This window comes from Pholis gunnellus, assembly GCF_910591455.1.
Source record: "Pholis gunnellus genome assembly, chromosome: 2".
Classification (NCBI taxonomy): domain Eukaryota; kingdom Metazoa; phylum Chordata; class Actinopteri; order Perciformes; family Pholidae; genus Pholis; species Pholis gunnellus.
The window spans coordinates 26,867,577-26,890,959 of record NC_136536.1 but is presented as its reverse complement, the minus strand read 5'-3'; the positions used below and the strand labels follow the sequence as shown (position 1 = coordinate 26,890,959).

Here is a 23,383-nt window from a genome sequence, read left to right as displayed (position 1 = left end):
CTACAGTATCCTCCATGGCTGGTTGTGTTGCTGTGTGTGTGTGTGTGTGTGTGTGTGTGTGTGTGTGTGTGTGTGTGTGTGTGTTTTAGAACCATTCATCCAGCCTGAACCACAGCTGGAATACAGCTCTATATATGTACCATTGTGCTGATGAAAACAACACATAAGACAAAAAGAATCCAAAGCAGAACTTAAGCATCTCTGGTACATTACAGAGGTTTGGGGTGAGCCAGTGCTGGCCGCTACAAAGCGCTTAGGAGAGGTAACGTTTTTGAACACAACATTTTTTTTTCTTTTTTAAAGTAACTTTTCCTGGTTTTCTTTTACCTGACAAAAGCAAACACACAGATGTTGGGGCTCTCTTTTTGTCTTTACAATCAGCTGCTGGTTTGTCTAAGTATATAAGCCTAAGTAATCAAACAGTGTTTGTATCGATGCCGTTTTCTTTATTTAAATATTAGCAGTGGATCTTTAAGACTAATCGGACTCAACCGTCACATCACGCAAATAAATAACAAAATAAATATACAGCCATATCAGTCAATTTCTTTCATATTAAATAAATAATAAATACATACTTTCTTTTTTCCCCTCAGCAGTGGGTTTCTGAATGTAGCAGTAACAGAAAGAACACAAACGAAACGGAGAAAAACAAGAACACCAAAAGATAACCGTTTTTGTGTAAAATTATCAAAAGATCTTGTCAGTTATAAAACATCTGCACTTAAAAAGGCTTTTAAAAAGTACTCAAAACAAAATATGCCTCGTCAGTTATCTATATAGATTCTTAAAATATTGACGTAAGACATCTGCAACTTGCTCTGACCATGATAATGAGTAAGGATGCTTTGTGTGTGTGTGTGTATGTGTGTTACAAAACAAAGTTAATAAATAAATTGCTTCAAATAAATAAACCTCAATAACATAAATGGCAATAAGTTACAATTTAAGAGTTCACAAGTTTAAATAATTCATATATAACATTAATTATCGTACCACAAAACTATTCATTAAAATGAAGTGCAATTCCTATGTTGATAAATACTATTGATATGACTAACTGAATTTGAGCTGTGTGCACGCTATTTCTATCATTTCAGGTAAAAAAATTTAAAAAAGGAATAAACAGATTTATCTGCTGCTTTTTAAAATCATCATATCAGCTGTCCCATGAAAATAAACAACCTGCACTGTTCCTGGGTCTGTCTTAAGACTTTACCCCTCGCCCATACTAAACTGAGTCAACATTGCACTGTTGACACCTTTGCCGCAGTAATACCACAAAGCAAACACAAATCCAGTGTAGTGCATGCTTCATATTGCCGGGGTGTGTGTGGTCATGAATCAAAGAGCTCCTGGAGTCGGTGAGCATGCACACACAGACACACACACACGCACACACACACACACACACACACACTGGCCACAGTGTATGCTATAGGGCAGCACGTCCAACTCATCTTTGTCCTCTTCATGTCTCTGAGTTCCTTTAAACAATCCTGTGTTCACTATCCTCCGTGTTCCAGTTGATGTGAAGCGTGAAAAACTGATCAACCGCTCATCCAAAAACAGTTAAGGACACAAAAGAGACAACAGGTAAACATACAGCATATTAAACCCCCCACAGACAGTTTCTAGTAGCAGTATTCTTCTCTTCCATCCGGTCTGACTGAAGGATCCGGTTCCTCCTCCTAATCCCAGCAGCAGCATGGTGTGGATTTTGGTCCGCGTCACTTTTCTTCTAACAGAGTGCTCCCTGGGTTGATTTTGTTTTTTTGAAGTTGCCGTTTATTTAAATAACCTGAATTCCCTTTTTGTTTCTGAATCATATTTCAATATATCGTAGAGTATTTCAACATCTCTCCTTCAGCCTTCACCTCCCCTCCGTCACGCTCCAGCGCTTCAGGACATTCTGCATTCTGTGTGAATGCGTCGAGCCTCAGACTTTGATGCCTTTCACAGCTTTGTTGATGCTCTCCAGCAGAGCTTTGTTCTCGGGGCTCTGGAAGCAGTCCTTGTTGGTGTACATGTGGGTCAGGGTGCTCACATAGCTGTCGAAGTTCTGCTCGGTGATTGGCTCCTGCTGTGGTACAAACAACAACCAATTGCAACTGAGAAGAGCAGGGAAACCAACGGCTGTGTGCCGGTCACCGCAGGAGGTTCAACTCCAAACTTATACATTCAATCAATCGAAGAGGAGTGTGTGAGGGGGTCCAGCCCAGTGTGTGTGCGTGTGCGGACAACAACTCACCATGTGTGGCAGGCTGATATTAGCCAGGCTGCGGATCAGGGCGCGGCTGAGGCCGGACAGCTCCATGAACAGAGCCTCATTCTGCTCCTCAATCATCTTGTTCTCGTGCTCAATGCTCTTCAGGTTCATCTCCATGGAGGAGATCTGCAACACACAGCAGCAGCAGTTCTACATTGGTACCACTTTAGGCATACGGTTGATTTGTCTATTAACTAGATAAGTAGTATCTGAAGAAATTTACAGAGTAAGCCCCAAACCAACAATAACTGATCATTTGTGTGTGTATCAAGGCCTGATATATCTTCTTCCTTTGTGTCATAGAGCTCCATTGTTGCACTGACTCTTATGTCCCACTCTGGTTTATTTTGACTCAAGACACTGTCTTGCAGCTTGAAATACTCACTAGAGTATCAAATGTGGATTAATCGGCAGCCATATAAGGAAATCAATGTTTTAAAAATTAAACGATATACCTGTGAGCTGTTTTTACAGATTTAAATATTCTGGGCAGACTAGGATTTGATTATTTAAAATCCTATTGAGGATGCAGTCACAGCTGATTCTGCAAATTATACATTTGCATGTCACCTGCCTTGTCTTTTAAAGGGGACATTTCCTGAAAAGTCATTGTTTCAGTGCTTATGCACATACATCTGGAGCAGGGGTGTCCACATTTTTTCGGCTTGCGAGCTACTTTTAAAATGACCAAGTCCAAATGATCTACCTACATTAAAAATGCTAAATATCTATTTATTTTTATATATATATATATATATATATATATATATATATATATATATATATATATATATATATATATATATACTGAGTATACTTTATATTTACAATATATGTTGGCGCACCTTGCATAACTGCATGAACCCTTATGGCACAATACAATTCTGTACATGTTTGGTCATTAACTTACTCTGATGACTTGCACTGAATGGAATCAACCAGGTTTAAATATTCCGGACAGTAGCTGCTGGTCGCCAGCCTCAAGCAGACTTCTATGATCATCAGTCATGGTGGAACGATATTTGGACTTAATATTCTTCATGTGGGAAAAGGCTGACTCACATAAATAAGTAGAGCCGAATAATGCAGTCAAGAAGGTGGCACATTTCCTCATGTTTGGTTACTAAAACAGTCCATGAATCAATTTGCAGCACATAAATGTAGCGGCTGGCTCGAGTAAAGCAAAGTCTTGAAAGCGTTTGTCAAACTATGACAGACACTTGTCAATCTGCTCTGTGTAGCGCGCGCTGTCAAGTTGCGCACACGCCTTCCGTTGCGTCTCCAGCTCTGACGCGAGGTTTTGGAAGTTCCCCAAATCATGGCGCTGCAGCTTTAGCTTCTTTAGTAGAAATACATTGGAAGGCTAACTAATTAGCTCGCGGAGTTTTGCAGTAGCTCACGTTGTTGATCGCGCATACGTGGTGACTCGTGTGTTAGAAAAGACGTGATCTCAGACTGGCTGCACTGTACGTCAATCAAGTGGCAAATGCCATGAGGACATCACATTTATTTTGAATGGCATGCGATCTACCAGCACTACCTCCGCGATCGACGTATTGGGCACCCCTGATCTGGAGTGTCTACATAGCCACAAACTGAAATAAAATAAATCTGTCAGATTTTTGGGCTGTCTGGATCAGAAAACATGTGATTCAACCAGCCATTCAGATAGGGTTCCCCTTCTTCTGTCACATGGAGGCTCATTAAGAATTTACTGCCCACAACTTAAGAACTACCTTTGTAAAGGTGCCCGTAGTTTTCTCACAAGCCAACCAGAGCAGACTGGGCTTTTTTGGTAAACGGAGCGTTTCAGACAGAGGCTGAAAACAGATCTATTCAGACAAATATGTTTTTTGAACATTAAAGCATGTAAACATGCCAAATAACAGCCATTCTTGCCATAAGTGATGATTACAAGATAATGGTAAATGCTAAAGTTTCAGTTTAACAGAAGCACAAATGAGTAAATTATGTTACCTTATGTTTGCCAACATAAGCTACTGTTCATACCAGATCAAGTAAGGTTGTAGCACCAAAAACATTGAGTTTATGAAATCAAGCAAGGCTGCGTTCTATTGCTTATGAATTCAGCTTTTCATCAGTGAGAGATATGTTATTTCTTCTTTCAAAGGCTTCATCACTGGACTGAATAACTTTTCCATCTATGATCTTTCAGGAACAAAATCAATGTTAAGGTTAACAGGCTCAAGTGAATTAAGTAGTTTAAAGGGATAGTTGTGAGATTCTTTTCCATAGTCAGTGTATTACAACAGTAGATGGAGTTTTAAACAGACATGAGAACCAGCATGGAAACAATGTACTGCTATAAACGTGGGGAGCAGCTAAACGTATTTTAGACACCTAAAATAATCTGTATCAGTTTAATTTTTTTTTCTATTGTACATTATAGAATATTTTCACTGCTATACCTTACTGTCAGACAGCCTTTCTGATGGGGAACTGAAGCTGTTGTATCCGTCTATGCTCTCTTCAAAGTCAACAGAATCCTTTTCAAAAACAGTAATTTTACCTCACATAACGCAGGAGTTGCTGGTCTACCGCTGCCATGATCAGTTAGTTTCTTTCTCTGTGTTATTGTGTGACTTTGGTGTTTTAATGGGTTAGTTAAGATTCACCAAAGTCACACAGTGGTAGACCAGCAACTCCTGTGTTATGTAAAGTAAAATGACTGTTTTTGTCAAGGAGTCGTGTGGCTTTAAAGAGGGCTTCAGTTCCCAATCAGAAAGGGCGGTCTGACAGCAAGGTAAAGCAATGAAAATATTCTAAATATAATGTACCATTTCTCTGATATAGATATCCATCACAATCATACAACCACACTTTTAAACATCCAAACTATCCCTTTAAGTCTCAAATATGACTCTAAATTTTGCTAAACACATCAGCACTTCTGTCCAGAACTCATCCCATGTTCAGTGATTTACAGGTTAAATTGAAAAAAAAAAAAAAACACACCTGAGTCTGCAGGTTGACCATGTCAGCCTCCATTTCATTGTTAGATTCATTCAGGTCATTGATCTCTTTGTTGAGCTGCTTGATGTCCTCATCGTTGTCCAAAACTAAAAGAGAAGCCAGATACATTAGAATAGAAAAGAATAGAGTCTGCTCTGTATAGTTTTCTGTTGCCCTCTGCATTTTCCTTTTTTAGATCCATCTTTGCTATTGTTGTATGGAAACCCAATTTTCGCCACTGTGATGAAAAAAATAAAGATCCTGTAAGTCATTATAATGAGAACCCTCATAAAAAGTCATAATTATGAGATAGTAATATGACTTAGTATCTCATAATTATGAGAAGATTTGTCATTATAATGACTTACAGGATCTTTATTTGTTCATCACAGTGGTGGAAATGGGCTTCCATAATTTTGAGATAAAGAGTGTATCACTTTAGTTAAAATGATATTGGGAGTTTCCTAACCCTCCATGAGCCTGGAGTAGACTCCATAGCTGAATGAACATTCTCCTCTGTAACTAAAAGATTTGTTCCAGTATGGACTGGTCACATGTAAGACACATTTCTACTTTTACTATTGACATAATTTTTTTGTTTTTTGTCAAAACACCTGCATTCACTGTTAAGTCAAGAGCTCTAGAAAGCAAGGGGGATTGCTTTTACACACAAAGATATACACAGACCCACATACAAATTCATAGATTTCTTTTTTCACCACAACTTACCATCACTGGCTCTGAACTTGGTGCTCAGGTAGTCCTCTGTGGGGAACTTAGCCTTCTTCTTAGCGAACAAGGCTCTGGGGCATCCTGAAAGGCTGGAGACAAGTGACACATGGGGAGGGGGGGGGGGGGGCACTGTGAATCACTGTGGCCTGAGCTATCACATCTCAGATCACATCTACTAGGTACCAGAAAACCAATGATTCATTAACGGCACTACCAAAACAGGAGGAGAATAGGTAGCTATTTCCCGTTCCCAAAGAGTATCAGTGTAAGTTATTTGCAGTCATTATCCACAGTAGAGGAAATGGTGGGCAGTGGAACGACTGACATAACTGTCGAAAACAAAATGCAGTGTTACCAATAAAAGTAGCTAGCACTAGCTCCAAAAGTTGGTAAAAGTCATCAGATGACATCATACGCTAATTTGCATGACAGGGACATCATCACCCGTTCTTAAAGTGTAGTGGTTGTGTTGGTAGCAGCAAAGAGAGGCAGAGACCCCTTAATGTTAGTAGAGGAGCTGTGGACTGAAATTACACATAATATCCATCAATATATTTCTTGCTTTCCCCCTAATGGTCTGAATAATACGCTTCATTTGTCCCTTGTGGTAAAATGGGAAGCCATCAGGTTGTAAGTAAGATACATATATGTTCAAACCCAGCATTCAACCAGGGATGTGTCAAATAAAGGAAACAGGACGCTATAAGAACGTTGTTTTTAGTGACTTAAAGAAATAGTTCAATATTTTGAGAAAAATACTTAGCGCTCTTATGTTCGTAGATACTACACTTACATCTCACTTGTTTATAGTCCTGTTATCTGTTTGTTTGTGCACTTTATTTTATATCTTTCTGTAAATTGTAATATGTTTCTACTTTGCACTGTGTTGATTGTTACATTACATTACAGTCATTTAGCTGACGCTTTTATCCAAAGCAACTTACTTATTTTAGATGCTATCATACCGTAGGCCAGAGATGGGCAAAAATACATCAAAATGTATTTTGATACAAAATACAAAATACCCCCAAATAAATGTATTACAACAAAATACAAAATACAAAATACTGGTGCCAGAAAATGTAACAAAATACATGTATTTTGTATTTAAAATATAGGAAATACTTTTTTCTGGATTTTCTGTTTTCTCACAATTTGGTAAAGCATAGCATTCAGGTTTATATAATGTACACAAAGCTCTGGTGAACCCTACAAAAAGGAAGAACAGTCACAGAATGTAACTAAGCAAAGCTATTAAAAGACAACAACTTGATTGATTAATGTATATATATTTTTTATTAATGGGACTTAACAGCCCATAAACTTTGGCTTTGTATCAACAAGAAAATATTCATCACATATGACATACAAGCTCCCAATCTCCCTCTTCCTATAGCTAGCTACTCAACTGATAAGCTAACTTGCTAAACACTGACTATGCACTAGCCTAGACAACATGCTAGCGTCATTAACATCTTAGCATCGATCGCTAGCTTGATATTATAACCATCACCATGTATATACAATAGGCTATGTAGCCAGACCCAGACATAAGTTATACATCAAGCTAGTTGACATCTGAAGACTGAACTCGTGAACTGTTTTTTGATTGGTGGAGAAAGTATTTTGAGTATTTTAAATACAAATTTTACTCCACTCTAAAGTATTTTGTTACAAATTACGTTAGATTTTTAATCGGCCTTATCAAATACAAATTACAAAATACTGAAAAGTAATTGAAATACGTATTTCAAATACAAGTAATAGAAATACTGCCCAACTCTGCCGTAGGCACAGCTACGGGAGCAATTTTCGGGGTTAAGTGTCTTGCTCAAGGACACATCGACTTGCAACTAGTGGTGCCGGAGCCAGAGCCAGGGTTTGAACCACCAACCCTCTGATTGAAAGACTGATTCTGATTCATGTTGAAGTTAGAACCAACAGACGGTTAGCTTAGCTTAGCATAAAGACGGAAATCAGCTAGCCAAGACTCCATAGTTAAATAGACAAAACCTCAGCTCAGTGAGTAAGATGTTCTTGACTGTATTGACTTCCTGGAGTTTCATCACAACGAGAAACTTAGTGAGCTTTCAAGGTGCTGGAATACTCTGTGCTGCAAGCCTTTAAGCGAAGCCATACTTAAAAGACATGAGAGAGGTATCCATATTCTCATCTTACTCTTGGCAACAACAACTTTAAATATTGTGTTTAAAACTATATTAGCATCAAACCCAGTCTAAATTCACTCTATTACCATCTCATGTGGAGACCAAAAAGCAGGCATTATAGTTGGTTAAAAGCTTACCTGCGGTGTGTGAGGAAGCTTCCGTTAGCGTGTCCGGAGCCGTCACAACCCGGGGATGGACAAGTAGGCCCCTCTGTCTTGAAGGCCTTCCAGTTGAAGGGGGTGCCGTTCAGGAGACCCTCCTTCTGTCTGCGGGCCGCCAGCGGACAGCCGTAGGCGCTACGGTGCGTGGCGTACTTCCCACTGATGTGACCTAAACTGTCACAGCCAGGCACCGGGCATCTGCAGGGAGCAGAGGACAGGAGGGAAACAAGAAAACAAAACAAAAACGAGGAGAGGGAGAAGAAGTGATGAAGCAAGGAAAGAAAAAAAGAAAGAGAGTGAGAAGGCACAAAGGTTAGATAAGAAGAATCCAATCATATAAACTGTAGAGAAAGTTGAGAATATTGCAATAAAGATTTCCGTTATATACTTTCTCTACTGGGCCAAATTCGTTTTCTTACATCTGGGTTTAAACATTGAATAATAGCATTGATGCAAGAGCTATTAAGGTTCAGCACATGCTGTTACATTAACTGTTTTGTGTGCAAATGCAATATGAAGCCGATGTATTTCTTATGTATCGACAATCTCCTCTACGATACTCTAGCATGAACTACATTCAGAGTCAGTATCTGCAGTAAGTGTATTTTCCCATCAGTAAGGGCCTGATTCAATTTTGGGGGCAGGACACTACCTCTGCATATGATTCACAGTGACTTTCCTCTCTCTCTGTCTTTTCCTTTATTATTGCATTTTACTTTTACCGTCAGTCTCGCTAAAAGCAGACATTATGGCTTTCTGAGCGGTACGAACTTTAAAAGCTCGAAGTCCTCCTGGTTGTCCTTGGTAGGAGTTTTAATTCCACTTTTCTTGGCACGCGGGCACCCAGAGATACTGAAAACAGAAAGTATGGAGTTGATAACATAGGGTTGAAAAAAGGTCCGGTGAAGTGATTGCTTGTTAAAGGGAGATCACATTATAAGGAAGAATAATTTTACAGAGGTTGTTCAACCAAATCACAAACCAAATCAACTCAAAAACGCCCAATATGGCCGGAAATAGGATAATGGATAGGTGTGGAAATGTGTGAATATGGGATCCCTATCTAATTCTACCATGAACTGTCACTAGGCCTCTCTGGCTGACTGTGTGTGTGTGTGTGTGTGTCCATGTGTGTGTATGCGTTTTTGTGTGTGCATTTGTGTATTTTGGTTGTTACCTTCTGTGGGAGGTGTAGTTTCCTGTGATGTGACCTGAGCCGTCACATCCTGGAGTGGGGCATCTAGGAGAGGGCAGAGTGAGGTTTAACATTTAATTCAAGGTTAGCAGAACAACAAACAACACTGTAGATGATTGAGAGTGGAAATGGGATTATGCAGATGAGAGGAATGTTCTGCTTATTCATTTTTGCTCATTTTCTTATTCGCTCTTGTGAGCAATGTCTGTTGTAAATTCACTCTTTTCCTTTTCTTTGCCATTTAAACACGTATTGTATGTATAGTGGGCTGTGAAAAGCCTACTCTCTAGTAAAGAGCTGTGTATGCTACAGAATTACTGATTCATTTCCCATTTACATGAACTGATTGAAGTGAAGGAAAGCGTAGTCTCAGCCAGAAAAAAAAGTGCCATGACAGATGCAGCAGCAGCAGCAGAGGCAGCAGCAGCAGGCAACAAAAGATGAGTTAACGTCAGCAGAATGAAGCATTGTGGCATTGGATGGCGTCTGTAGCAGTGCATTGAAGTGGCAGTGAAAAGGCAGTGGAGGTGTAGAGCAGACATACTTGAGTTCAGGGGTGTGGGCCGCCATGAGGGACCGAAGGCTCTTATCAGCGAGAGGACACCCAGACAGACTGAGAGGAAGGAGAAAGAGTGAAGGACAGGCAGGAGGAGAGAAGGACGAAAAGAAGGGGGACGAGGAAAGCGAGTGTGAGGGGATTGAAAGGAGAGAGGAGAAAGAAGTGAGCGAAGAGAAATCAAGAATGCAAGGCATACCAAGGTCATTTAGGAGGAAGAGGACAGACGGCAAGAAGTAAATTACTGATGCATATCAAAGTCAATGACCGTCTTTGCTTGCCGGGCTCACGCTACATTATTGCCTCTGGCATGTCGGTATCAAATAAAATATTTGAATTAGTCGTGGTGTGCCCGCTTTGGGCTCAGGTGCTGAGTGGGTGGCAGAAGAGTCTCAGCAGAGCTCACATTTTATAGAAGACTTCATATAGAGAGCACTAGCATACTGTTTCACACACAGAGTCAGCAATGGTGCATACCTGCGATGGGACGCATAGTTTCCAGTGATGTGACCACTGCCGTCACAACCAGGTGTAGGGCACCTGGAGAGGGTGAGATACATAGAGAGAGAGCTGTTAGAAAGGATAGAGGGACTGTTTTTAGACACACTAGCAGTGTGGCTGAATGGATGGAAATGTCGATCGGCCCACCACTTTGGACTACTAGATGGATTGTCATGAAACAGTGTGGAGAGATTCATGGTCCCCAGAGGATGAATTCAACTGACTTTGATGATCGCTTGGCGTTTGTGGTTTTGATTATTCCCCTGCTGACGACTAGATAGCACCAATTTTGTATTTCAGCTCTTTCCTTCGATGGTTGAGGCCTTGCTAATCTTTGAATATCGTCAAAATCATTTTACTGGTGGGAGGAGTAAGTCATTTGATGTAATATTGTGACAGTACAAAACAACCCTCTGTCTTTTTTATGATACACATAGAAAAGTTTTTTTAACTGGTAATATGAGAATCATATTGAGGGTGATCCATTAGTTTTAACAAAAAGCAACAAAATCCTTTTTTGTAATATGTGAAAGTGTAAGGATAGGGGCGATCAAGGGGCGATCAATGCTAATGTTAGATATCTGAGAAAGTATGAACCCCATCATCTAACAAAATAACATAATATAACCAACGGTAGAAATGTGATATTATCTGACCATCTAACTTTATGTTACAATAATTACGTTTTAGCTAGCAATATTAGCATGCGGTAGCACTGGCTAACAAGCTTGAATTATTCTGTGAGCATCTGTGATGATGGTGTGTGTTATGTAACATTGATGGTGCAGTTAAAGTAAGAACAACGTCAAAACTTGTAATTTATAAGCTAATGTTATGCATAAATATCAAGTTTGTAAGAAGAAAATGATCCCCTTAACAAAAAATGTTTGTTATATTTAATTACCCTATTAATGTGTTTACTTGAGCATACTTCTTGTGTACGTATTATATTGATATTCAATATATATATGTTTTAGAAGAAAATTGCAGCCATTAAGGGGGCTTGTAACAGTGTTGTAGTTCACACGTTAGCATTTAGCTCAAAGCACAGTAGCCTAAAAGAGTAAGACTTACGAGAGCAGTTCTTTCTTGCTATCCTTGGGCTGGAATTTGACCTTGAAGCTCGGAGTCGTGACCTCTCCAGGGTACTTCCTCTCCTCCAGACAGTCCTGCATCATGTCACAGTCCTCCGCGTCAGATGACACAAACGACTGGCCCGTGTGCTCCATCTGAAGAACGAGTCCAAAAAGATGAGCACTTACGCGCTTGTAATTCCTCAGTGACGCTTTTATAATTTAAATTGTACTTATGTGTTGTTGTGTGGATTGTATTCACTTTTTAAGACCATTTGAATGTTGGCTTTCTTTACACATTTGTATACAAGCAAAGAAACTATGCAAACCACCATGTGCACACAAGTCTCCTAACCCTTTTCTATTTTTTGTAGACAAATGACGTTTCTAAATGCAGTGTCCTCATAAAACATTTACACTAAAGCCCTTTATATTTCTTTTGAAAAAGTTCAAAGGAGTACAAATTTGCATATGCCAAAGTCAGGATGATGCAATGCACCTGACACACCACCTCTGTTACACAGTGCTATGTTTTAACTGTACTGTAACTCTGTGAATTCCCTGAAAATAAATGAATAATAGAAGGAGGAAAAGGAAAAAAGGCAAAGGGATTAGAGAAAGACAAAGTGATGTAAACAAGGACGAGTTTCTTCGTCAAAAAGCTTAGGGGGATTTTGTCTGTTGTTATTTGTGTTGCAATACTTCCTCTGCGACTGCTATCACAGGAAAACGCTGCGTGTTTGGAGCTTGTACTTTAGCTCAGTCCGATTGTACTGACCTCGTCCATTTCCTCCTCCCTTTGGCGGTTGGGTTTGGTGTAATCCAGGGGGCCCTCCCACTCCTCCTGCTTGTAGGTGTGTAGGTTTGGCGATGTCATCCCGCTGCTTCCACCATGATGGAGTGAGGAAGAGGAAGAGGAGGGGTCTGGGGACCTAACCCCGGGGCTGGTGCCGGACAGGCTGCCCTCTCGTTTGATGGGCTTCTTCATACTCAGGTCCAGGGTGCCATTCTCATCCACCTCAATGGCCAATTCCTAAAGAAGAGAGGGGCCATATCGCAATCTCTTCAGTTATGGAGTCCCAAAGTGTTCAACATTAAACCAATAAATAAGACACTATGAAATAAATAACCACATGAACAGAGAGAGAGAAACATTCGTAAAATATGAAAACTCACACTATTACTCACATTACTCACATTATTATGACATTGTTATTTTAGGAAAATCATGTTTTGTTTCATAATGGCATTCCTTAGAACCACAACACTGCCAATGTAACACTAAATGACACAGTCAGTAACACTTTAATGCTGCCTGCCTTGTTAAGCTACAGACGTTAGTCATTGGGCCTTATGCAGGAAGGGATAAAAGTACAAACTTCCTCTTATTTTTGTTTGTATTCATGATTTGTTCTTATTTTGTGAGTATCGATTTGCTTTCTGGGATTCACCAATGCTCTCTTGTCTTTGCTCTTCTCTTAAGTAAGAGAACATTTTAGTGGTCAAGAGCACTCTCACCAAAATAGTAAAACAACATTTTATTATCACAGTCCACTAATTGTTTGTAGAACACAAGGAAACAAGTTTAAGATAAAAAACGCATAAATATCATATAATCAAATTTAGATACGTTTAACAGTATTGATAATGATTGGATAATAATTAAGCCTATAACACCCTTGGATGATGTTGGTGTGTTCATCTTCTGAATGGCTCGCATTCTGTTCTTTGATGCTTGTGGATTTTCCTCCAACACCAGTACTGACACTCTAGAAAGTCACATGTTTACTAACTCTATTTAACAGAACCTCTGTTTCACTAATGCTGAAGTTCTTCTTCTTACAGCCTTTTTTATAAATCGGTGCCTGTCGTGGTGGCAACCCGAGAACCCGGTGGTGGACACCGGAGGTGAGGGAAGCCGTCAAGCTGAAGAAGGAGGCCTTCAGGGCCTGGCTGGCCCAGGGGTCTCCTGAAGCAGCTGAGAGGTACCGGCAGGCCAGAAGGACTGCATCTGCGGTGGTCGCGGATGCTAAAACTCGGGCATGGGAGGAGTTCGGGGAGGCCATGGAGAAGGACTTTCGGTTGGCCACAAGGAGGTTCTGGCAAACCATCCAACGGCTCAGGAAGGGAAAGCAGGGCCTACCCCAGGCTGTTCTCAGCAGGGGGGGGGGAACTGTTGACCCGGACGGGGGACATCGTCGGGCGGTGGAAAGAGCACTTTGAGGAACTCCTAAACCCGACCAACATGTCCTCTGCAGAGGAGGCAGCGCCTGAAGACCTGGGGGGCTCACCCATATCCCTGGCAGAGGTCGCTAAGGTAGTCAAAAAGCTCCTTGGTGGCAAGGCGCCGGGGGTGGATGAGATCCGCCCTGAGATGCTGAAGGCGCTGGACACTGTTGGGCTGTCTTGGCTGACACGCCTCTTCAGTGTCGCATGGGAGTCGGGATCAGTGCCCATCGACTGGCAGACCGGGGTGGTGGTTCCCATTTTCAAAAAGGGGGACCGGAGAGTGTGCTCGAGTTATCGGGGTATCTACTCAGCCTCCCGGGGAAAGCTTATGCCAGGGTGCTGGAAAGGAGGCTCCGACCATTTGTCGAACCTCGGATTCAAGAGGAGCAGTGCGGATTCCGTCCCGGCCGTGGAACAGTGGACCAGCTCTTTACCCTCGCAAGACTACTGGAGGGGTTCTGGGAGTTTGCCCAACCAGTCTACATGTGCTTTGTGGACTTGGAGAAGGCTTTCGACCGGGTCCCTCGGTGGTTCTTGTGGGGGGTGCTGCGGGAGTATGGGGTGCTGGACCCATTACAAGGGGCGATCCGGTCTCTGTACGACTGCAGTAGGAGCTGTGTCCGCATTCTCGGCAATAAGTCAGACACGTTCCCGGTGGGTATTGACCTCCGCCAGGGCTGCCCTTTGTCACCGGTCCTGTTCGTGACTTTCATGGACAGGATTTCTAGGCGCAGCCGGGGGGTGGAGAACGTCAGGTTCGGGGGTCTCGGGATCACCTCTCTGCTGTTTGCAGATGATGTGGTCCTGTTGGCCTCCTCGGATCGTGACCTCCAGCATTCACTGGGGCGGTTTGCAGCCGAGTGTGAAGCGGCGGGAATGAGAGTTAGCACCTCCAAATCTGAGGCCATGGTGCTCTGCCGGAAACCGGTGGATTGCTCCCTCCAGGTGGGGACGGAGTGCCTACCTCAAGTGAAGGAGTTTAAGTATCTCGGGGTCTTGTTCACGAGTGAGGGTAAGATGGAGCGGGAGATCGACAGGCGGATCGATGCGGCTGCAGCAATAAAGCAGACGCTGCACCGGACCGCCTTGGTGAAGAGAGAGCTGAGCCGGAAGGCAAAAGCTCTCAATTTACTGGTCGGTCTACGTTCCGACCCTCACCTATGGTCACGAACTCTGGGTCGTGACCGAAAGGACAAGGTCGCGGGTACAAGCGGCCGAAATGAGTTTCCTCCGTAGGGTGGCCGGGCTCAGCCTTAGAGATAGGGTAAGGAGCTCGGACATCAGGAGGGAACTTGGAGTCGAGCTGCTACTCCTTCGCGTCGAAAGGAGTCAGCTGAGGTGGTTCGGGCATCTAATTAGGATGCCTCCTGGACGCCTCCCACTGGAGGTTTTCCGGGCACGTCCAACTGGGAGGAGACCCCGGGGAAGACACAGAACACGCTGGAGGGATTATATCTCCCAGCTGGCCTGGGAACGCCTCGGGATCCCCCAGTATGAGCTGGAAAATGTTGCGGGCGAGAGGGAAGTCTGGGTCAGCCTGCTTGGCCTGCTGCCACCACGACCCGACCCCGGATAAGCAGAGGAAAATGGATGGATGGATGGATGAAGTTCTTCTTCTTACAGCCTTTTTTGGTGGCATCGCTGTAATTGTTGGCCATGTGCCAGAGTATTTGCACATGGCACACCACCCGCCCTTATATAGTGTTTAAGGGATGTTAACTATGCTAATAATAAACAATCGGCCACACGCCTTTAATGTATGATAAAGTGACATTCATCATTCACAACGGTGAGAGCTGGTTTGGTTAAGAGTGTTTGATGCATCTGGAGTTGACTTCTCTTATTTCTTCTCTTAACAGAAAATAATAGAAAATACAAGACATTTAGGAGAAGGTTGCTGCCCATTGCGTCTGTACATTCTATTTACTTTCTTGTATTTAACACTGGAAACTTTGGGACTCCGTACATAGTTGATGACTGGGAGAAAAGGAAAAGAGTAACATAGCTAATACACTAATTACGTCTTCAGAAATGTAAATGACTAATGCAGTCTCCTCTGGTGCACTTCAGTGTGAGAAGCAGTCCTGCGTGTTGATGATTGTGATTAATTGAATTACCCTCTTGAGCAGATTCGGTTACAGCGTGACACATACATTAACATACCTACATTTTCCTGAATCACAACTTCATATAATCTGCAGTTGCATTGAAGAGATTCAGACTGAACTAAACTTTTATTTGGAGAAATGATTGACTTTTTCCTGTTTCCGCCCCTCTGCCCTCAAGCTTGTAGCAAACAAGTATTTATCCAGCCATACAGCGGTTTTCAGAGCACTACATGTTGGAGTTCAGAACACCACATTCATCGCTTAAACATGCTAGTAATGATATCTAATGCACTCTGGAAATACTTTGCCAACAGCACCAACACCACTGCTCCTCTCTCCGTGCTCTATTATAGTGCTGGCAGGTGAACAGAAGCAGAGGGGTGAGATGAGCCGTGTTTTCAGTATTCATCTAAAATGGCGCTCATAAGAGCTGGTCAAGGGCCAGAAAAATCAAAGGGTTAGGAGGAGAGAGAAAATGGGAACAGTTCCCAGAAATGTCCCTGGTTGATGAGCTCAGTGTTCCAATGTTTCAATATTGGGTTTCAACTGGCTCTGACTCTGATTCCAGATCAGTCCCTGGTTGATCGGCGCTGTAATACTGCGCAGCTAAGGCCTGCTTCTGGATCGGTGCCTTGCTGAACAACACCTTGCTCTGCTGTGCTGCCAGAGACATTAATCTTCACTTTTTATCTTTCTAACACCATGTCAGGAAAGCAAAAAAATGATGAAGCAGTCACTTTCTCTCCTCTGTGAGGCAAAAAGGCTTTTAAAAATCACAATATGGGGGAAGTGGTGCTCCAATTACACCTCCTGTGCACAGAGAGGGGAGAGGAAGAGTGAGAGATAGAGCGGTACAGATGGAGACCAGAGAGAGAAACGCAGAGAGGCAGAGAGGGAGATAAAAGAGAGTAAAAAAGGATGTGAAAAGAAAATGAAAGAAAGAGTGGCGGGGGTGGAGAAAGAGAGTGGAAGATCCGTCCGGCAGATAATGAAAAAAGGCTACCTGGTGGCAAAGTAATCCAGGGAACTGGCAGTCAACCAAATTCAATAACAACATGAAAAGTGTGTGGGATGGAGGGATGAAAGGATGCAAGGATGCAAGAGGACGGGAGAGGTGATGCAACTGCATCTCAACACCATCCAACAGTAAGCCAATGCCTCCTGATGATATATTCATGCAGAGTTGATGGGGAGAGAATAAATGAGCAAAAGACAGGAGAGGGGAGAGGAGGGGGAGAGGGAGAGGAGGGGAGCGATGAGGAGGAAAGAGGAGAGGAGATGAGAGATGAGGAGCAGAGAGGAGAGGAGAAAGGAAGAGGTGAGGAAGGGGAGCGGAAGAGGAGAAAAGAGAGGAGTAGGAGAGAGGAAGAGGACAGAGGAGGATGGGAGAGGAAGAGCAGAGGCACACCCACTGCCAGAGAAGAGAAGATGGTAACACTTTATAACTATGAAATCAGCAATCAACAGTTATTTTTGATCTCCGACATTAATAATAAGTGTTAATTAACATGAAACAAACAAATGATGGTCATCTGTTTACCTTATTTTGTGGTTTGGTGCTGAGGTTCTCAGGTTTCTCCCAGCAGCGCGTAGACAGGTTCAGGATGGCAGTGGCAGCCATGTGAGCGGCCTCGGCATCATGGGAGTAGTCGTAGGCCAAGGAGGAGCTCTTCCCGTAACCATGGAGACTGAGGCTCGGTGACGGGGACTTGGGTAATGAGGGTGTAGCTGTAGGAGGACGAGAAACTTTAGATCAGGTGATCATATACAGTAAGTAGGATATAACAGACAAATAGTCCAAAAAAGCTATACTGCACATTATTCTCTTGCTGGGAACACAACCCTAAACGGTTGGTGTGGTAAAGTAATTAAAACTGATAATATTAGATAAAAGACAAATTGACCACACTCTCATGTCTGTACGCTATGAAGCTAGAGCTAGCAGCTGATTAGCTTAGCTTAGCATAAGGACTGGAAGCAGCTGCCTCTGTCACTCATATAAAAAACAACCAGCGGTCCTCTCTTACTTTTGAAGGCTTTGGGTGACGTTTCGCTGGTGGGCATCTTTGGAGCAAGCATGCGCTTCCCGAACACCTGAGCGTCGAAGCTTGCATAATCGAAGGACACCTTGGAGTATTTCTCCAGCTCCTTGGCCAGGTTGGCGCGAGGCGTGGCGGGCCCCATGTTGGGCCCGTAGCTTCCGTACTGAGGCACCTCCAGCTGCTTCACAAAGCACATGGGCCTGCGAGAAGGAAAGGGAGAGCGAGAGGATGTCAGGATAGGGCTGGTTTGGGAAGGGGGGGAGTTAAGAGGGAGAAAGGAGGGGGATTTATACGAAATAAAGTGGAAAGTGGAATAGAATAGATAAGGAGAGATGGGATATAAAAGAGGATCGACGCCATAAACAGTTACACAATTGACACAAAAAACAAATGAAAGAAGGAGAAAAAAGAATAGGAGAAGGAGAGAGGGAGGTAGAGAGACATTGCGAAAGTAAAGATAGGGGCAACGGTGTACTTAGCAGGAGTGCAGCAGGATTAAAAGCTCTGTTATCAGCAGAGGGCACATTTGCATGTTGTACAGCATGGAATTTATGAGCTTTAAGCCATCTCGTTTTCCTGGAGAGCCTGGGCTTTTGTCAGACCTGTTGGCGTAAATCCACCGATAGACCGGGGAGAGGCCGATGGGCCGGGGAGAGAGAAAGTAGAGAGGAGGAGGAGGAGGAGGAGGAGGAGGAGGAGGAGGAGGAGAGGAGAGTGGGGATGAAAAGAGGAGGAGTGGTGACAGAGGGAGGCCCTTCTGGCCCAGCCCCTTTTTTTCCTCCTCTGCATCCTGTATCACTGACGTCTCAGTGTGTGTCTCAGTGTCTCAGGACATCTCAGTGTGTGTCCAAACATATGCCCATTAATAAACTCCAGTACATGACCGGGTCTGTAGTCACACTGCTGTCAGGGTGGCCTTCTCACAGCGGTACACCAATGATACATGCTCACATCTGAGGCAGTCCAAAAGAGTACTTTCATAACTGTAAAAACTTTCTACCACTGATCACAGGGGATTTGTTTTCTTTTTATTTATTCAACATGGATTCCATTAGAACATGGATCGCATGGGGAGTTCTTCAGCCCCATATATAACAGACAACCAAGCTCAGTTTAATAACAATCTGAGGAGGAAAAACAAAGAAAGTCTTATTATGTTTTAATCCTCTATGCTTTGTCCGACCACTGATGAGGTTTTCCTCAAGGAAAGCAATTATTTTTCCTATCCGCCTCGCAATGCCCCTGTAACTTGCATAATTAGCTTATCGGCTGCATTATTAATTAAAATACCAACGAGGAAGAGCGTGGACTTAGCATAGTACCAGTGTCTGGTTGGTGTTAATTATCATTCTTCAGGCCGTGATCACGGCGCCTGACCAGCTGGGGAGATGAATGGAGATAAAGAGATCTCAGTGTCTGAGGTGACAGTAATGATTCACACTGAATGCTTCAAGACTTCCTCGCTATATCGAGCCATTCACAGGCCAGCTTTATCTGTCGTCGTGAGGGGCCCACTACCCAAGGTCAGGATTGTCTCATGTGGTTTCCTTGTGGCTCAGTAGTGAAGGAGCTAACCTTGAGATGGACTCAACTGTGCGGGGCTTGGATTGGAGGAGACAGCTTTTATGTAAGTGAAAGGTTCATTATGCTCAGATGCGGCACGGATACATATGTTTTTTGTCATTCACTATCTTATCTACGAAAGCCTCAAATCCAACAAATGAGTATTAAGAAGTGCTTAGTTTATTTTACATAATGAGATTGGAGGTAAATCATACACATCTAAAAAAAAATTTAAATGACACAGCCTGGTCTCCTAAATATGTCGTCCCATACAACAAAATTGCATTGTTAATTACGTTTCCAGGAAGGCGTGTTTTCAAGCGTAATTTGTCTTTGATGTATCATAAACACGTTGGTTATCTGCAGACGTCCACATAGGGAGGAGGTTGGGGTGGACGGCTGAGTCAACGCATGACTTTAACCCAGGAAACCTCTGTTTGTGTGAAACTAAACATCAACGTTGACTTATTTTAATTTACGTCCTTAAGTTAAATAACATAACAAACGTTCTTATCTTACGTCAATTCCTGATGTTTTTACTAAACCTAGCCAAGTAGTTTAGTTGCATTTTAGTTTAGTTGAAATTTACAAAGTTAATCATGTGTTTAAAACTGCATCCGTAATCTGGGAGGAAACGTGTTTCCCTCGAAACGTAATTAAGAATGCAGCGTAGTTGGTATGGAAACATAATTTTGTAGGCGACAGGGTTGAAGGACAACACAATGTAGTCCAAGACATGTTTCCATTGTGGTTCCTGCTAAAGAGAAGAGTGTCCTTAAAAAGAAATACCTTCTATTGTACCTGTGGTACCAATCAAAGTTTCACTGTGGCCTGAACAGAAGGAGGTACAGCTGAGGTAAAGGACATTTTTAAAAGCCTTTTACTTTTTATCCACTGATTGGACGTATGGTTAAAGGGCAAGTATAAAGCGTTATATTTCTTTTAACACTCCATTTTAATTATCTAATTAACAGATTATTAATTCATGTATTCTGGTTTTGACTCGTCTGATAACCTTTTTTCGGCATTGGGGCTCCATACTTATCTAATGTAACAGGACAGGACTGTAAAAAGAACTATTTAAAAGACCGTAAGTATATAATAGGATACTTTTCTGATGCCTACCTTAACACTCTGTCGTTAGGACTTCCTTTGAGGTGCTCGCTGCCGGGCTGAGAGAGATGCTGCTTATCATGGCCCTTGGACAGCTTTTCTGCAGCAGCAATGGGGCATCCAGAAAGACTGGAGGAGGAGACAAAAGATGTTGCTGACCATGTAAATCTGCATCACATTGATGTGGACTGACACATCCCTGCATATATGAATATATGAGCTTGCAAATACACAAAAGGGAAATGCATAGACACACTTAACCACAAATACAGATCTGAACAGATACTGTAATGTATGCATGAATACCTGCGATGTGTGTTACGGTTGCTGTTAACATGGCCCTGACCGGTGCAGCCAGGGGTTGGACACTTCAGCACATTCTCATGCATGGCCAGAACTGAGGAGAAGACAACGTACACACACACACACACACACACACACACACACACACACACAGGGTCAGAGAAAATCCAGAACTTAATCTGAACTATTTAACACACCTTTTCATGTAAGGGACTGTATGTAAATAATTTGGCCGGGGTGAAGGGTTGAATCTTATTATTTCCTTTTATTAAAACCCAAGACACACTCCAGCATTATAAATATTCCCCTCCTCTCGACGATGGCAAACATTACAAAATGTTCAATGTTCCAGCTCCTGTCTTTTTTCTTTTTTTTTTATAAAAAGCTGCCCAAAAGAAGTAATTAGTTCTAATGAACGAGTGAACCACTCCACTGTAAAAACATATAAATATAAATCTGGAATGAGAAAAACATTAAGACGGTTTCCTGCTCTTCCAAAAAAATATGTTTATCCTCATCAGCAATAAGACCTCCCCTGCCCCTCCTAATAGGGTTAGGACGGTCCCTAAGTAAAAATACCAGCAGGAATAGGAAGTGAACCTTAATCAGAGAATAGCAGGGAACTGGGCATTAAATGGACCTGTAGTCATGGCTACAGGAAGGTGGCCTCTGACATTAATGTCTGGGGAGATGTGGAAAAAACACCGTACCACTGCAGATTCCTATCTGCATAACTTTAGAGAACCAAGCCAGTGAACAAAATCCAAACATGTCATTTAAATTTTGATCGACTGTTAACCTTTTTTACCTGTCAACTTTGACATGGTTGTCTGAGTCCTCTAGCAGCAGTATGTACAATGGTGAAGACCGAATAGCTCAGTTATATCAAAAGCCTCAAAGTGACATATTTAGCAGAAAAAAACTCATAAACCGTGATTAAACTGGTATTACAGTAATCGATGTCTAACTCCACAGTGAGGAGAGGTATTGTGCTTCTGTCACCGTCACGCCGCCCTTTCTTGTCACTTGTCTTCTCTCGGTGCTTATTTTCATCTGCTAAGCAGCTGAAGAACACTCACTCTCCGGGGGGATCCTGTCCTTGTGCGGACAGCCTGACAAGCTGCGGTGGTGGGGGTAAAGACCGGTCACGTGACCCGTCCCATCACACCCCGGGGTGGGACACTTGATCTCCCTCTTCTCTGGCCTACTGCTCTCTGGATAGAGGAGGAGAGGAGAGGAGAGGAGAGGAGAAAGTGGGATGAATAAGGAGGACAAAGGCAAGTGTTTAATGCCATCAGACAGTCTGCTTGGCTGAGCGTGAAATCTAGACATATTTCAGACAACTGTAGAAAAGCGACACCATTTGTATCTGCTCCTTGTGTCTTACGTATCGCCGTAAATGCAAGAGGGGTTTTGTGCCTTCGTCTAAATGTGATTTGAGTGTGTTTTTTTTAAATGCTCCCAAGGATGAAATACTATCCAATGAAAGAAATATGCAGCTTTTTAAAAGTTAACTCGAAACAATGTTGACCTACTTATCCTGTATGCTTTGATGATTTTCCACTCTTCCAAGGATCTTGTTGGGATCTCGGACAAAACAACACCTGAAAATCCATCTGGGGGAAATCATGCTTCTAAGATTTACACATAATTAAAGATGCCTACTGCTCCCTGCTGCTACTTATAGTGAGCCAGCCAGAATCAGCGGCACTGGAGAGAGGAGAAAGGAGCAAGAGGATGGTGCGATGCTCTATTGGCCTTCAAATTGAATGTTAACGAGACATGCATCTCCCAATTAGCATTGAGCAGAACAGGAACGTCACCACGGGAGGGAGTTTAGGCCAAGGAGAGGGCAGGACTAGCAATCACACTACTGCTATACTGCGAGGAGCATGACAAGTGGGCACCGTGCCAACTGTGAAATACAGGGCCCGAACACATTCAGCATGTAAACAAACAGTGACTGTGGAACAACCTGCGCTCCTCTCCTCTCTCTTCCTCTCTAACACGTGTTGTCATCTCTCTCTCGCTGTTGTCCCTTCTCACCCTCTCTTCAAGCACTTCCTCTCCGCTCTTCATGGAAGTCTATTCAGCTGGAACCACTTCATCCATATCACTACGGAGAGGGGAGGATCCGTGACTCATCCTCTGTTTATTTGGTACACTGTGTTTATTAGTGCGCTCTGCTCAAAACATTTAGTTCAGCACACGACACCTTGTGCTGATTTAGAACATTATTTTCTGTGCGCTCATCTACGTGTGACCAAATATGTGGCCCCATCGCTTCTGTGGACCGGACAGGTGGTCTTGTGTGTTCAGGCCTATTGATTACAAATTAACTTCAGGACTGCCTGTTTCTTAAAGTTTATAATACACCACTGCTCTCTATTCATATTA

At 42.7% G+C, this 23,383-nt stretch overlaps 1 protein-coding gene across 1 annotated transcript in view; it reads right to left on the bottom strand.

Moving 5' to 3' along the window:
• Window positions 1–1,939: 1,939 nt before the first annotated feature.
• Window positions 1,940–23,383, bottom strand: part of LOC306712385 (myelin transcription factor 1-like) — a gene marked incomplete at its 3' end in the record, with an annotated part of 134,258 nt that continues 112,814 nt past the window's right edge. Inside the window, exons 9-24 of the mRNA XM_079181634.1 lie at window positions 22,066–22,200; window positions 20,990–21,080; window positions 20,696–20,812; window positions 17,993–18,207; window positions 17,506–17,693; window positions 12,407–12,661; window positions 11,630–11,784; window positions 10,532–10,594; window positions 10,043–10,111; window positions 9,481–9,543; window positions 9,075–9,155; window positions 8,280–8,501; window positions 5,972–6,063; window positions 5,246–5,349; window positions 2,252–2,395; window positions 1,940–2,083 (exon numbers count right to left, since the gene is read on the bottom strand). Of these exons, the coding sequence (XP_079037760.1) occupies window positions 1,940–2,083; window positions 2,252–2,395; window positions 5,246–5,349; window positions 5,972–6,063; window positions 8,280–8,501; window positions 9,075–9,155; window positions 9,481–9,543; window positions 10,043–10,111; window positions 10,532–10,594; window positions 11,630–11,784; window positions 12,407–12,661; window positions 17,506–17,693; window positions 17,993–18,207; window positions 20,696–20,812; window positions 20,990–21,080; window positions 22,066–22,200 (2,138 nt within the window). The remainder of the gene's footprint in view (window positions 2,084–2,251; window positions 2,396–5,245; window positions 5,350–5,971; window positions 6,064–8,279; window positions 8,502–9,074; window positions 9,156–9,480; window positions 9,544–10,042; window positions 10,112–10,531; window positions 10,595–11,629; window positions 11,785–12,406; window positions 12,662–17,505; window positions 17,694–17,992; window positions 18,208–20,695; window positions 20,813–20,989; window positions 21,081–22,065; window positions 22,201–23,383) is intronic.